The sequence below is a fragment of the Notothenia coriiceps genome, unplaced genomic scaffold (assembly GCF_000735185.1).
Source record: "Notothenia coriiceps isolate Sejong01 unplaced genomic scaffold, NC01 NC01_scaffold00037244, whole genome shotgun sequence".
Lineage (NCBI taxonomy): Eukaryota > Metazoa > Chordata > Actinopteri > Perciformes > Nototheniidae > Notothenia > Notothenia coriiceps.
Window position 1 is genome coordinate 7,192,399 of NW_011369945.1, and position 12,594 is coordinate 7,204,992.

At 40.2% G+C, this 12,594-nt stretch overlaps 2 protein-coding genes across 7 annotated transcripts in view; one reads left to right on the forward strand and one right to left on the reverse strand.

The window, feature by feature from the left end:
* Positions 1–1,869: 1,869 nt before the first annotated feature.
* On the forward strand, positions 1,870–8,667 carry tmed1b (transmembrane p24 trafficking protein 1b). The gene is made up of 5 exons (XM_010793405.1): positions 1,870–2,138; positions 3,626–3,723; positions 3,832–4,021; positions 5,238–5,405; positions 7,665–8,667. Exons 1-5 carry the CDS (start codon positions 1,890–1,892, stop codon positions 7,713–7,715), a joined length of 756 nt encoding a protein of 251 aa, XP_010791707.1. The 5' UTR covers positions 1,870–1,889; the 3' UTR covers positions 7,716–8,667.
* The window catches only part of LOC104964574 (dynamin-2-like), an 11,839-nt gene continuing 7,279 nt past the window's right edge, over positions 8,035–12,594 (reverse strand). For 3 of the 6 annotated variants that reach the window (XM_010793404.1, XM_010793401.1, XM_010793399.1), the window contains 4 exons: positions 12,388–12,555; positions 12,040–12,266; positions 11,251–11,496; positions 10,103–10,988 (listed from right to left, as the gene is read on the reverse strand). In XM_010793404.1, coding sequence (XP_010791706.1) covers positions 10,919–10,988; positions 11,251–11,496; positions 12,040–12,266; positions 12,388–12,555 — 711 coding nt within the window. In that variant the 3' untranslated portion in view covers positions 10,103–10,918. Of the gene's footprint in view, positions 9,663–10,102; positions 10,989–11,250; positions 11,497–12,039; positions 12,267–12,387; positions 12,556–12,594 lie in introns of those variants that run through there. The other 3 variants (XM_010793402.1, XM_010793400.1, XM_010793403.1) reach the window with 2 other exon arrangements.

Genomic DNA, 12,594 nt, shown 5'->3' on the forward strand with positions numbered 1-12,594 from the left:
CAAATGAAAAACAAAACAAAATATTCGTATTACTTTTACTTTATTTAGTATATTTTTGTATTTTTGCCCTGTATAACAGTTAGCTGCTTTACTGTCATGGCTTACTTGGACACTTCAATGAAACAGAGATAATTGTTATAATTAAGAGCTTTTCTTTTCCTTCAACAAGAAGTTAAAATGTCTAATGTGAAAAAGTTATTGTGAGTGATTAGTATATAGGTAACTGTGAATGAGTCAGCAAGGAAGAGACTTCCCACATAACTTGGGGAAAACAATGGTCGCATAGGTCAAAAATAGGGAACCTAAATGATATGAGAAGATCTTTAATTTCTCATTTTCACTAACAATAAAGATGATAAAGGCAGTTTACCCGACTGAACAAATGACACACGTCTTCATCACTATGCAATGCATTATACAGAACGGTACTATGACGTGTGATTCATGAAGTCAATCATGTCACACTAACCACAATAAAAAATTCCTGTGTATTGAAAGCTATCGTGTAATCACGTACTAAAAATACATTCATAAACTTTTCAGTTCTGACAGCACTCTTTTCAAAACTGCAGTTAAAAATCATATAAATGGGTGCAGAAACATTGTGTTCTTTAAGGGAGATTTATATATATATATCTGTTGTATAATAGAAAATGTCAATGATGTCACTTAATAGACAAACACTATAGAAAGTTCACCCTCCAGTTTATCCAACTATTTTCATTATTTTTGTACAGTGAATCTCCAGCCTTTGTTTGCAGCAGACAAAGGTTTTTCTTACAACCTTGCTAAACAAAAGTTGCAACTTATCTGACAATTATTTAAGTAAGTTAATTCATCTTTAACTAACCCTCCTGTTGTCTTCGGGTCAAATCTGACCGATTTACTACTTTCATAGCTTCTTTGTTTTACAATCGGCTGCATTAAGGCTTTATGATATCCTTCACAGTAGACATTTGAACATATAAAATTGCTGATCACCACTTTCATTGAATTTTGGATGATTTAGTCAACTTTGTAACACTGGTGTTCCCGGTCAAAAATTACCGCCATAAAGAAAAAGGAATTAGTAACCATCCAGATCAGATTCCCGGTCATGACCGCCATAAAGAAAAGGAATTAGTAACCATCCGGATCAGATAAAACCCACCCACCCACACACACACACACACACACACACACACACACACACACACACACACACACACACACACACACACACACACACACACACACACACACACACACACACACACACTCTAGATGTGTCCTCCCCCCTTATGTGCCCAATCCCCCCATGTCAATCACACGTGACCTGGCACTCACAAACACACACGCACAGTCGCACACATAACAATTTGACACATTTCCCGCTCTTATGTGCCTGCCTATCCCCCCACATGGTTCACACCTGGCACACGCAATACATGTTCAGTGTCTATTCTTTGTATATTTACTGCAGTTTTTCATGTATACCAGTAGTCTGATACAATATTTACAGTTTGAAAGGGTGTTAAATTAAATTTGGTGATGATTAATGGTGTTTGTGTTAATGTAATAGCAGTTAAAACAGGACCGGTCAAATTTGACCACGAACACCAAAGTAAGGGGGGGGAAACGAAGACAATAGGAGGGTTAAATGCAGCCATTATTAGGCTTTTATTAAAGTGGCACCGTGCTGGAGCATGGTACGGTTTGACAGCAGTGGGTCAGACAGTAGCTCTGAGTGAAAACCTCAGCCCTGCACTGATTGGAGGAAGATTGCTACTCTTCGTCCACTGATTGGAGGAAGATTGCTACTCTTCGCCCACTGATTGGTCGTCTGCACGGTCCTCGTCCTGTGGCCTCCGTCCAATCAGGACATTGCAAAGTTCTGCTGCGGAAGAGGGATGCGAAGGAGATGGCTGAATTTAGATAGCCCTGTGTTTGAGATTATCTTCACCATGGACCTTCTTCGGAGGAAAGAGGGCAGCAGAGGACGAGTACTGCTCGCAGTAGTGTTTGGGTGGTGTTTAGGGTCTGTGAGCTGTTTCGGACAAAACCTAGACAGCGAGTTGACGTTTCTGCTGCAAGCCGGAAAGTCCGAGTGTTTCTTTCAGACAGCAATAAAGAATGGGACGATGGAGGTCGAATATCAGGTAACTGTGTGTGTGTTTGGCCAGCAGACATACCAGCACTCAGTGTGTTTACATTTACATGCCCCCTTTGAAAAGCTAAAATGCTAATAGCAGCCTCAGAGGAACACCAGATGGAAGGCTAACCGTTACTCATTCCTTTAGCTAGCTGACATGCTGCTACTGTATTTGCATATTTTCTATAAACCAGCATAACACTGGTGCTGCACGCTAATGTTTGCTTATATTAATCTCTATGAAGTTAACGTGACACATTTTACAACTGCTGTACTGTAGCTAAATCATTTCCTGAAAAAAGTAAAGCCTTCAGGTCAAATCACACTTCATGAATCTAGCACCTTTTGTGCAAGATTGCAATAAAAAATACTTCCTGAAAGAGACAACCATAAAGGCTTTACTTAAAAATGATCAGTGATAACTACACAGGAAATGAGATTATATATTTGAAGCCTTCACACATTGCTCGTAGTAAATCTGAATGAGTCACTGTGTTAATGATAAACTGTACACGTATGTGATACAGCTTCAGATCCTGGTGTCCTCTGATCCTCCAGCAGGTTGATCCTGTAGGAGCTCCTGGCCCAGGGAACCAGAAACAGGAAGTTTGTGTGAAAAGAGCGGCTAAGAAACAACAACATAGAATCACATTAAATTGATTTTGTTAAACAGGCAATAGTTTTAGCAATCCAAAGTTCAACAGCACAATCTTATGCAAGTCATTTCAAAGTGTTGATTTACAGTATGCCCCATTGTCAAAGTTAATCATTTATGAGCAGCTGAAGTGTTCATGATGAACTCTCCTGTCTTGAGCTGCAAAGATGAACTGTTTTTTTTTTTTAAATAAACAAAAAATGATCTGATTCTAGCTTCTCAAATGTGAATAATTCATTATAATCAAGAACATACTAGACAGATTAACGAACAATGACAGTAAGTGTTACTTGCAGCTCTACTCCAGTCTAATGCTGCGTACACAATGTCCATTCAAGTTCTTAGAAATCAAAAGGGATGTCTTTACATATCCCCTTTGTTTGTCTAAACCCAGAAGACATACAGATTATTATGATATTAAATTGAAAAAACAGAAAATCTAAATATTTGAGTCTGAAACAGCATTTTTTGGCTTTTTTGCATACAAAATAATCGTTTTTTACAATGTGTTGCATATTTACTATATCACCTTACTAATTGACACTTCCTCTAAATATTGCAGCTATACTGCTGTCCAAGGTCACTTAAAAAAAAGAATATGTACACAGCAACATGTCTTATAATGTAAAGTCCCATTAGTCAGTGTGTTTAGTGGGAGAGCCCCAATCTAAGAGGCAACAATACGCTCTCTTGAAAGGCACGCCTAATCTCTCCTGGAAATGTTTGTTTTAGCATCCTGTTGGCCTGGTACGCCTTGTTTCTGCCACTAGCTGTGTGTCATGACAGCTGTACACCAAGCTTATTACTGAGTGTGTATGTATTGGTGTGTGCACATGCAGGTAATATCAGGTGCGGGTATGGATGTCGACTTCACCATCATCTCTCCAGAAGGTGTCCATCTCATCTTCGAGTCTCGACGCTCCGACGGAGTCCACGTGTGAGTGCTGCCTCACATCGGCCTGAATTCTTGATCTTATAAAAATGATTATTTCCCTGGCATCTGATCTGTCTGTTTAACATTTGACTTTGTGTCCTGGTATTCCAGGGTGGAGCCAACGGTGGAGGGAGACTACGAAATCTGTTTTGACAACAGCTTCAGTCACTTCTCAGAGAAGATGGTGTTCTTTGAGATCATCATCGAGGGTCAAGCAGGAGATGTGACTGGAGATGAAGAGTGGCCGGGGCTGGAGGAGCCTGATGGAAGTCTCCTGGAGTACAAGCTGGATGACATCAGGGTGAGATGTTTTAGAAGTGCATTCAGAAAAGGGTATATAGTTGGACCTGAGATAAACCTCAGCTGTCCAGGGAATAAGAGGAGAGTATAGTAACCATTTGGTTGAACCGAGGTCAGATTTTTCACATTTTAATAAAGATAAAATAAGCTCAGATAAAATGTACTTTATTAATCCCAATTTGGGAATTTGTTTTTGTTGCAGCAGCATACAACAAAACAAGGCACTGCACATAATAACAAATTATAAGAGTAGAAATAAACAATTTAAAAATAGAAACATCTCAAAATAGAAATAAACCAGCATTAGAGAGTCAGAAAGATATACAGATGACCGTGAAGATAAAAAAATCTATAAACTGTCTGCCAAATAAAAACACTATTGAAGGGCCAATTTTCTGTGAATACAAAATACACAATATAAGCAGGATATAAATAGTAGGAAAACTTCCCTCAGGTTAAGATCTATCCCATTGCTCCTGTTGTACTTGTCTCCAAAAAAGACTAGATATCTATTGGCTTTTCAAAATAAAAGGCTATTATTATTATTATATATTATTGTCAAAAAGATCAAAACTAACACTCAACTGGATCAGTTACATGTATGGCCACAAAAGGACATACGTAAACCACACTGTTTCCCTGGGTAAAAGGGCCATCGTCCAAATGCACCTTTTAACCTGGTTTTGGTATTGTTAACTTATAAACACAGCGACCAGCTTTTCAATTAAATGGTTTAGCCTCTTCTATTTGAAAACAACACATTTCTGGTCAGTTTTCTCCGTTTCGTCTTCAGTAAGGAACGAATTGAGCTTGTGGCTGAGCAACACAGACGGCCTGGGGAAGTGGGAAAGTGTTGAAACATTTGGTTTATCGTAAATCTGCTGACAACATGGAAAATATAGAATAACGTCAGCTTCAACCTGTGACTCCCAACAATGCTGGAAACATTAGCTACTCTGCGAGCGACACAGTGATGGTTACATGACCCAATAATGTGACTCGCCAGGTGACAGGCTGAACGGTAGGCCCCAACCACAAACATGTCTGTCAAAGGTTTATGATTAACCATTAACAGCCACGTTTACCACTTAGAATGAGTCAACAATAATACAAAATTCTGTGTACTTTTTAAAATTTCAAATGTTCTCTGTCTCTGATACCTCATGGGAGCAACTGCTTTTTTAAAACCGCTAAAACCTATCTCCAAATGTCCCCAGGAGTCCATGGACTCTCTGCACAAACGCTTGGAGCGCAGCCGGCAGATGCAGACGGTGTTGCGGGCTTTCGAGGCACGGGACCGAAACCTCCTGGAGGACAACCTGTGGAGGGTCTCCTTCTGGTCCTGCGCCAGTGTGCTGGTGATGCTGTGTGTGGCACTTACCCAGGTAAATGGAGGGCTGATAAACTACTGGGGATGTAGCCGCATCTGGAAAACGAAATAAATGATTGTCTTCTACCTGATATTGTTAGTTTAGGGGAAGATAAAAACATGATTACGATGTCTGTGCATCAGCTTTTTCTTCAGATCTACACGTGCCATTGTGGCAAGACAAGATCAAACTTCCTGTTCAGCAGCCAGCAGTCTGACGGCTGCAGCAAAATGTAGCTTACAATCTGTAGCTTTTAGCTGTATGTGTTCATCTCCTCAATTTTATAAAACCAATTCTAAAAATTCAAATATTTCTTATATTTATATATTCTTCTTCTTTAAATTGTTCTACAGCTATAGGTTTAATGGGAAATTCAGTTTCCTGATAAAACAATGAATAAATAAAAGATTATTAGGGTGTTGGAATGTATTTCATATACAGGACTGTCTCAGAAAATTAGAATATTGTGACAAAAATGTCAAAAATGTCATACATTCTGGATTCATTACAAATCAACTGAAATATTGCAAGCCTTTTATTATTTTAATATTGCTGATTATGGCATACAGCTTAAGAAAACTCAAAAATCCTATCTCAAAAAATTAGAATAGTTCCTCAGACCAAGTAAAAAAAAAAGATTTATAACAGCAAAACACAATCAAACATTTGAAAATGTCCATTAATGCACTCAGTACTTGGTTGGGAATCCTTTTGCACGGATTACTGCATCAATGCGGCGTGGCATGGAGGCAATCAGCCTGTGGCATTGCTGAGGTGTTATGGATGCCCAGGATGCTTCAATAGCGGCCTTTAGCTCATTAGCATTGTTGGGTCTGGTGTCTTTCAGCTTCTTCTTCACAATACCCCACATATTCTCTATGGGGTTCAGGTCAGGGGAATTTGCAGGCCAATCGAGGACAGTAATGCCATGGTCAGTACACCAGTTACTGGTGGTTTTGGCACTGTGGGCAGGTGCCAGATCATGCTGGAAAATGAATTCCTCATCTCCATAGAGCTTTTCAGCAGACGGAAGCATGTAGTGCTCTAAAATCTCTTGGTACACAGCTGCATTTACTCTGGGCTTGATGAAACACAGTGGACCAACACCAGCAGCTGACATGGCTCCCCAAACCATCGCTGACTGTGGGAACTTCACACTGGATTTCAAGCAACTTGGATTTTGCTCCTCTCCAGCCTTTCTCCAGACTCTGGCGCCTTGACTTCCAAATGAAATACAAAACTTGCTTTCGTCTGAAAAGAGGACTTTGGACCACTGTGCAACTGTCCAGTGCTTCTTTTCCTTAGCCCAAGTCAGACGCCTCTTCCGTTGTCTTGAGTTCAGAAGTGGCTTGACCATGGGAATACGGCTATTGTAGCCCATTTCCCGGACACGTCTGTGAACAGTGACTTTTGATACCTGGACTCCAGCTTCAGTCCACTGTCTTTGAAGCTCCCCCAAATTCTGGAAGCGACTCTTCTTCACAATGCTGTTAAGGCTGCGGTCATCTCTCTTGGTTGTGCAGCGTTTCCTGCCCCATTTCCCCCTTCCAACAGACTTTTTGTGGATGTGCTTTGAAACTGCACTCTGTGAACAGCTTGCTCTTTGAGAAATTTCTTTTTGTGTCTTACCCTCCTGATGGAGGGTGTCAATGACGGACCTCTGGACAGCAGTCAGATCAGCAGTCTTCCCCATACTTGTGATTTAGTTTACTGAACCAAGCTGAGTGTTTTTCAAGGCTCAGGAAACCCTTGCAGGTGTTTCGAGTTAATTAGACGATTCAAGTGATTCGTTGAACACCCTACTAGTATACTTTTTCATGATATTCTAATATTTAGAGATAGGATATTTGAGTTTTCTTAAGCTGTATGCCATAATCAGCAATATTAAAATAATAAAAGGCTTGCAATATTTCAGTTGATTTGTAATGAATCCAGAATGTATGACATTTTTGTGTTTTTAATTGCATTACAGAAAATAAAGAACTTTATCACAATATTCTAATTTTCTGAGACAGTCCTGTATAAGGATGTCAATATAAAATAAATGTTATTCTCTAAATTAGAAACAATGCACAATGAATATAAGGTTGGAAAATACAACAGTTGCTAGTTTTAACATATCCATAAAACACGTCTGGTCTTTATCGAATACGGATACTTGTGTTAATTGAACAGATGCACATCAGTGTCTCTGTACACCTCCACATCACATTCATCTTTGAATCGTCTCTCAGTTGGCATCGGATCTAAACAATATATTCTCTCCACTTCCAGGTCTACACCGTCCGTAAACTGTTCGACGATAAGCGGAGGGTATGCTCATAGAGGGATTCTTTTGAAGTGATGAAAGGAGTCCTATGAAAGAGAACAATCCAATACAAGACGTTCAGACTGTCCAATATACTGTATTTCTTTTGGTCTACATGAAGAGCCGCATTCAACATCGATACAAATCTTGTTTTTATATCAGTTTTTGAGCAATAATTCAATGTTATCAGATCATGAAGGTTAACCAGAGGAGGAAGTTGATTGTTTTAATTTAATGCAGTGCCTTTAATGTCAAATGATTCCACAAACCAATGAGGAAATACATTTTAAAAGGCACAGTACACAGCTGTCAGTGGTGCATGCTGTCCTATGCTTCTGAAACTGGTTAAAGGTTTTTGGAATCTTTTTTTAAAGGTGATAATCCTTGCTTAAGGTTAAAGGTATGTTAAATTACACGACTCTACAAGTGATCAACAGAGCTCTTGGTCTGCTGGTTTACAAGGGATAACAATGTGCAATAGTGTTGTTGGTGTATTTGATCTTCCTGGCAGTTTACGATCTCTCCTTTATTTTAGAGATATGTCCGTCTGACAAGGTGTTTCCTTGGTTACAGCCGTTTTGATAGAGATGTTACTGACTTCTTTTTTTACAGCTCGAGTCCATGCATAGATGATTTTAAGCGTGATTGCCAATAATGTACAATGTGTCAGTACGCTTCCAGATGAATATGTAATAGGTATGTTTTTATGTTGGTTCAGACATGTATCAGGATTATCAACAAACTGAATGGTAGATGTGTGTCTCTGTTTGCTTTTCTAGACTATCCAACTTTCCTTTTCTGAGATGTATGTTTGTGTCAACAGAATGTGACGTTTCGATTCTGCTCAGACAGCCGCTGTGTTTTTTTTTTATAAGAACAAGCTTTTAATACACATTTCAATAGAATAAGTACAATTCAGGTTTACATGGGGATTATTGATATCAATAAATGCATTTTTTACACAGGAAATACATGGTTTGTTGTGAGTTGTCTTTGATAAATAAATAAAATAGTAACAGAGTAATTTTTAAAAATGTGTTCCGTTAGGAATTGCATATTGTGAAGGTACATCATGAGACCTTAGTGCTCATATCATGATCTAATGACAGCATACAGCACCATATTTACTGGTCATTTGGGATATTTGATACAAAATAGTCTATTAAACATCACTGCTTGTCGTTTGTAGTGTTTTCCCTTTGAGCCACTTGAGACCAAAACGGCAAAGAAGCACTTATTTTCTGCTGATGTAGCTCCCCCTAACGTCTGACCTTGAAACTTTAAACAAAAACGCCCCTGACATTAACTTAAAGTTGGTATAAGGTTAATTAACGGCATTTTTCAGTGAGTAATATCTGAAACACTGGATGGGTTAAAATGATGACATTCCCAAAGTTACTTCTACTTTAATCACACATTGACAAATGTGGCGGCCAGAGAAGAGTCGTATTTATAGATCATAGTGGGCATTAACACATTTGAATTATACAGTATCTGGCCATATGAGAACAAAAGATGTAGCAGGAGTTTAAATAACCTTGTTGGAATATAATTTTGTGGACTTATGCCAGGTTTGTTTCAAGATTGTTTCTTGAATTTGTCAAACACATTTTTTTTCCTTTTCCAAGGAATTTTTATACTCCAATTGATCAAGTCAGAGAAATATCAAGTATTTCAACAGCACTTACTGAGAGGAAACAGACATAATAAACGCTAAGTGCCAGCTTCATAACACGCCTGTCTGTTCAGAGGTTATACGCTATGTTGTGAGCTGAGGCGAGCTCAACACAAATGATTCTGCATCATTTCAATCCTTACAAATATTTACAAAAACTATACATCCAGTTCCAGAATGTGGACATAGGAGGTTATAAAGTCAGACGCTGGGTGGCTACAAGTCGGAGTGCAGGACATCTGAGATCCTTCACCAGTGGTTTGGACGAGAGGGGACTTGTGGAGGTCGCCTGTGAGAGAAAACCATGAGCAGATGTTATGATCAGTTTCAGGTCATGAGCGGATCACTGACAGCTGACAGAAGCATGGGAGAAGAAAGATATCTCTGAAAGCAGGCGAAGGATTGCATACCTTGTATTCATTCCTGCCCAAAAGCAACGAGCAACACTGTCTTTACCGTGTGTTGCCACTGGCAACCACAGTCACCATGGTAACCCACGGCTCCATCATACAGTAGGGTAGAAAGGAAGTGAGCTCATGCCAGGCTGCACACAGAAAAGTTTGTGCTCTGCATTGACTATCACACACACTCTCTGAACTGCAGGCTGATCGCCTCACTCAGTGACAGGAAGTACACGACGCACCACATGTTTACTGTCAAAACAAACAGGAGCCTGGTGATGCATGAGAATTCAAGAAAACACACAACAGTAACACGCACCAGCCACGACACCTTATATTCCTTTATTCAATACATCTCTGTATACACCTGCTGACAGACGGACAGGCCCTTTCTCTTGGATGATTATCTTTTATTGGGCTTTTTAAAAGTGATAAGTGAGTCATTTGTATTTTGCTCAAGGCACTTGATTCAAATATCACCTACAATGAGAGCAGTGGTGGTAGGTATCTGTCACTTTTCAATTGTTCCACAAAAGAGAAACCCAAAAAAACGTAATTAATGTATCCTTGAAAAATATTGTAATGACGCCAAAATACAAATTCCATTAGTGAGTCTAATTTTACTATGCTCAATTTAAGGCTTTGAAAATACACCATCAAGGAAGAGAAAAGAGACTTGATGGAAAAGTGCTGCTTTCTTAACGAGGTGCTTAGTGTGTCAGATTACTGACAAAACGTTAGCAAGTATACAGCTCACAAAAGATGACTTCTAAAATCGTTTTTTTACCATTATATCAAAGTTATGAGTCATATATATTGTTTTAAAGACACATTTCAAATGAAACAATCAAAAAATTCAAGAGGACTTGCTGGTTTGTAGCCTTTAAGTCAATAAAATCATCACATGTATCCCTTTTCATAACACATAATGCAGAAATGTCATCATATTCTTTGTTTAAAAAAACCCTCTACCTACACATTTAGTTAAAGTACATACATAATGTTTCTGAAATGCACAGACTGAAACAGCATCAGATGACAGGTTACTGTAGGTGTGTAGTTATAGGAATACACATGGGAAATAAAAGATGACTCTGCTCTACAGAAATATAAACGTGTAAACAAGAATTGTGTGCATGTGTTTCTAGTCAAGCAGGGAGGGCTCTGAAGGACGTATGACAGTGGGTCGGATGGGAGCACCCGGGGGTCTTCTGCTGCAGGAAGAGAGAGGAGGAGAGGTTTGGGGGAAAGAGGGGGGAGGGGGACACATGCAAGGAAAAATATCATCAGATAACCATGCAGCAAAGATTCCCAAAACACCAAAAAGCCAGAACATACAGTACAACCCTTCACCAGCAGCCCCAGCCACTTCCACCAAAACCAAAGCCGCAATAGTCAGAATGTGTGTGTGTGTGTGTGTGTGTGTGTGTGTGTGTGTGTGTGTGTGTGTGTGTGTGTGTGTGTGAACGATTTTACCTGGGAATCCCTGGCGGCAGAGCGGGAGGCACGCGGGCCGGCCTGGAAGGAACTAGAGGCACAGATCCAGAGTTGGGATCCCCGGCGTAGGCCGTTTGTCCCGGTGGGCGAGTCGGCACGGGCGGTCCCCCGAATGCTGGGGAGGGGTTGAGAGGGGGCGGAGGGCCTGGGGTGGGGCCCCTTACTGCAGGGGGTCTGCTGGGAGGGGGCGCTGTTGCTGCGGCAGGGCGGGACGCAGGTGGAGGACTGAGACACAGAGAGACAAGGATGTTACATTTACAAATGTCAAAAATCTTTTTTGAGATTATGTTGATGTAATGCACTCTACATGTATTCATAAAGATATTATATGCATATTTGTATTAGCAGAATACGCAAACATAATGATTATACTCAAGATTATATGATTAAATACAAGTACATTTATTAAAGTGGATTTTATAGTTTATATTATTTTATTCATTTGCACCAGGTGGCAATACACTGAAGCTATTTGGAAGTGTGAGTGGAGCGTCTACTAGCTGTTGACTGCATGATAATGAGTGCGACATATTATCCTGCTTTCCCTCTATAGAATGATTCTAGAAATGTTTAAGCCCTTGGGGATTGTTGTTTAACATAAACAGCGATATTGGATTTCTTCTTCTTTTTTTAACTATGACTAGGAATGCATCCTGTTCCAATTTACATCTTGAACATGGTACAGTACAGTAGAGAAACACGTCAGTGGCCTCTGGTGGCCAAAATATATATTGGTCAGCTTAAATCTAGATTGTAAATATGTGTTACCTTGGGTCCTTGGCAATCCATTTGTCGTCTACAGGTGGAGGCACTGGGACAGAAATGGTAGTGGTGCTGATGTCTCCTATGAGGACGAGGGCCTCTTTCAGAGCGTGGTACATCCTCAGCATCTCGTCTCTCCTCTGGGCCTGCTCCGGGGACTCCTCCATCATACTGCCCTGGTCCCCGGCCGAGTACAGGTAGGCCAGCAGCTCGGAGTGGATGAAGTCCTTCGCCTGGAGATCGGACACCAAAAAATACTTTAATACTGCAAGAATGATAAATGACTTCAATTTCTCATACCTGTCTAGATGTTGAATATGACTAATGGGAAAAGAGATAAAGCAGAACACGTACACTGTTGATCATGAGGTGCATGATGGTCTTGGGCATGAGGTCTCTGATGGACTTGTTAACGATGCCGATGTATGAGTCCACCAGGTTGCGGATGGTCTCCACTTGCCGCTCCAGCTGTGGGTCCATGGACACGGTGTCGCTCGGATTCATCACATCTTCACTCGCAGGCTGAAAGACACCAAGATAGAGAGGTGTGAGGGGGGGGGG

What these genes read in the sequence shown, in the direction of transcription:
- tmed1b (XM_010793405.1), top strand. Translation starts at nt 1,890, where the DNA reads ATGCGAAGGAGATGGCTGAATTTAGATAGCCCTGTGTTTGAGATTATC. An exon ending in CGATGGAGGTCGAATATCAG is followed by an intron (nt 2,139 to 3,625) that starts GTAACTGTGTGT and finishes GTGCACATGCAG; the next exon opens with GTAATATCAGGTGCGGGTAT. An exon ending in ACAAGCTGGATGACATCAGG is followed by an intron (nt 4,022 to 5,237) that starts GTGAGATGTTTT and finishes AAATGTCCCCAG; the next exon opens with GAGTCCATGGACTCTCTGCA.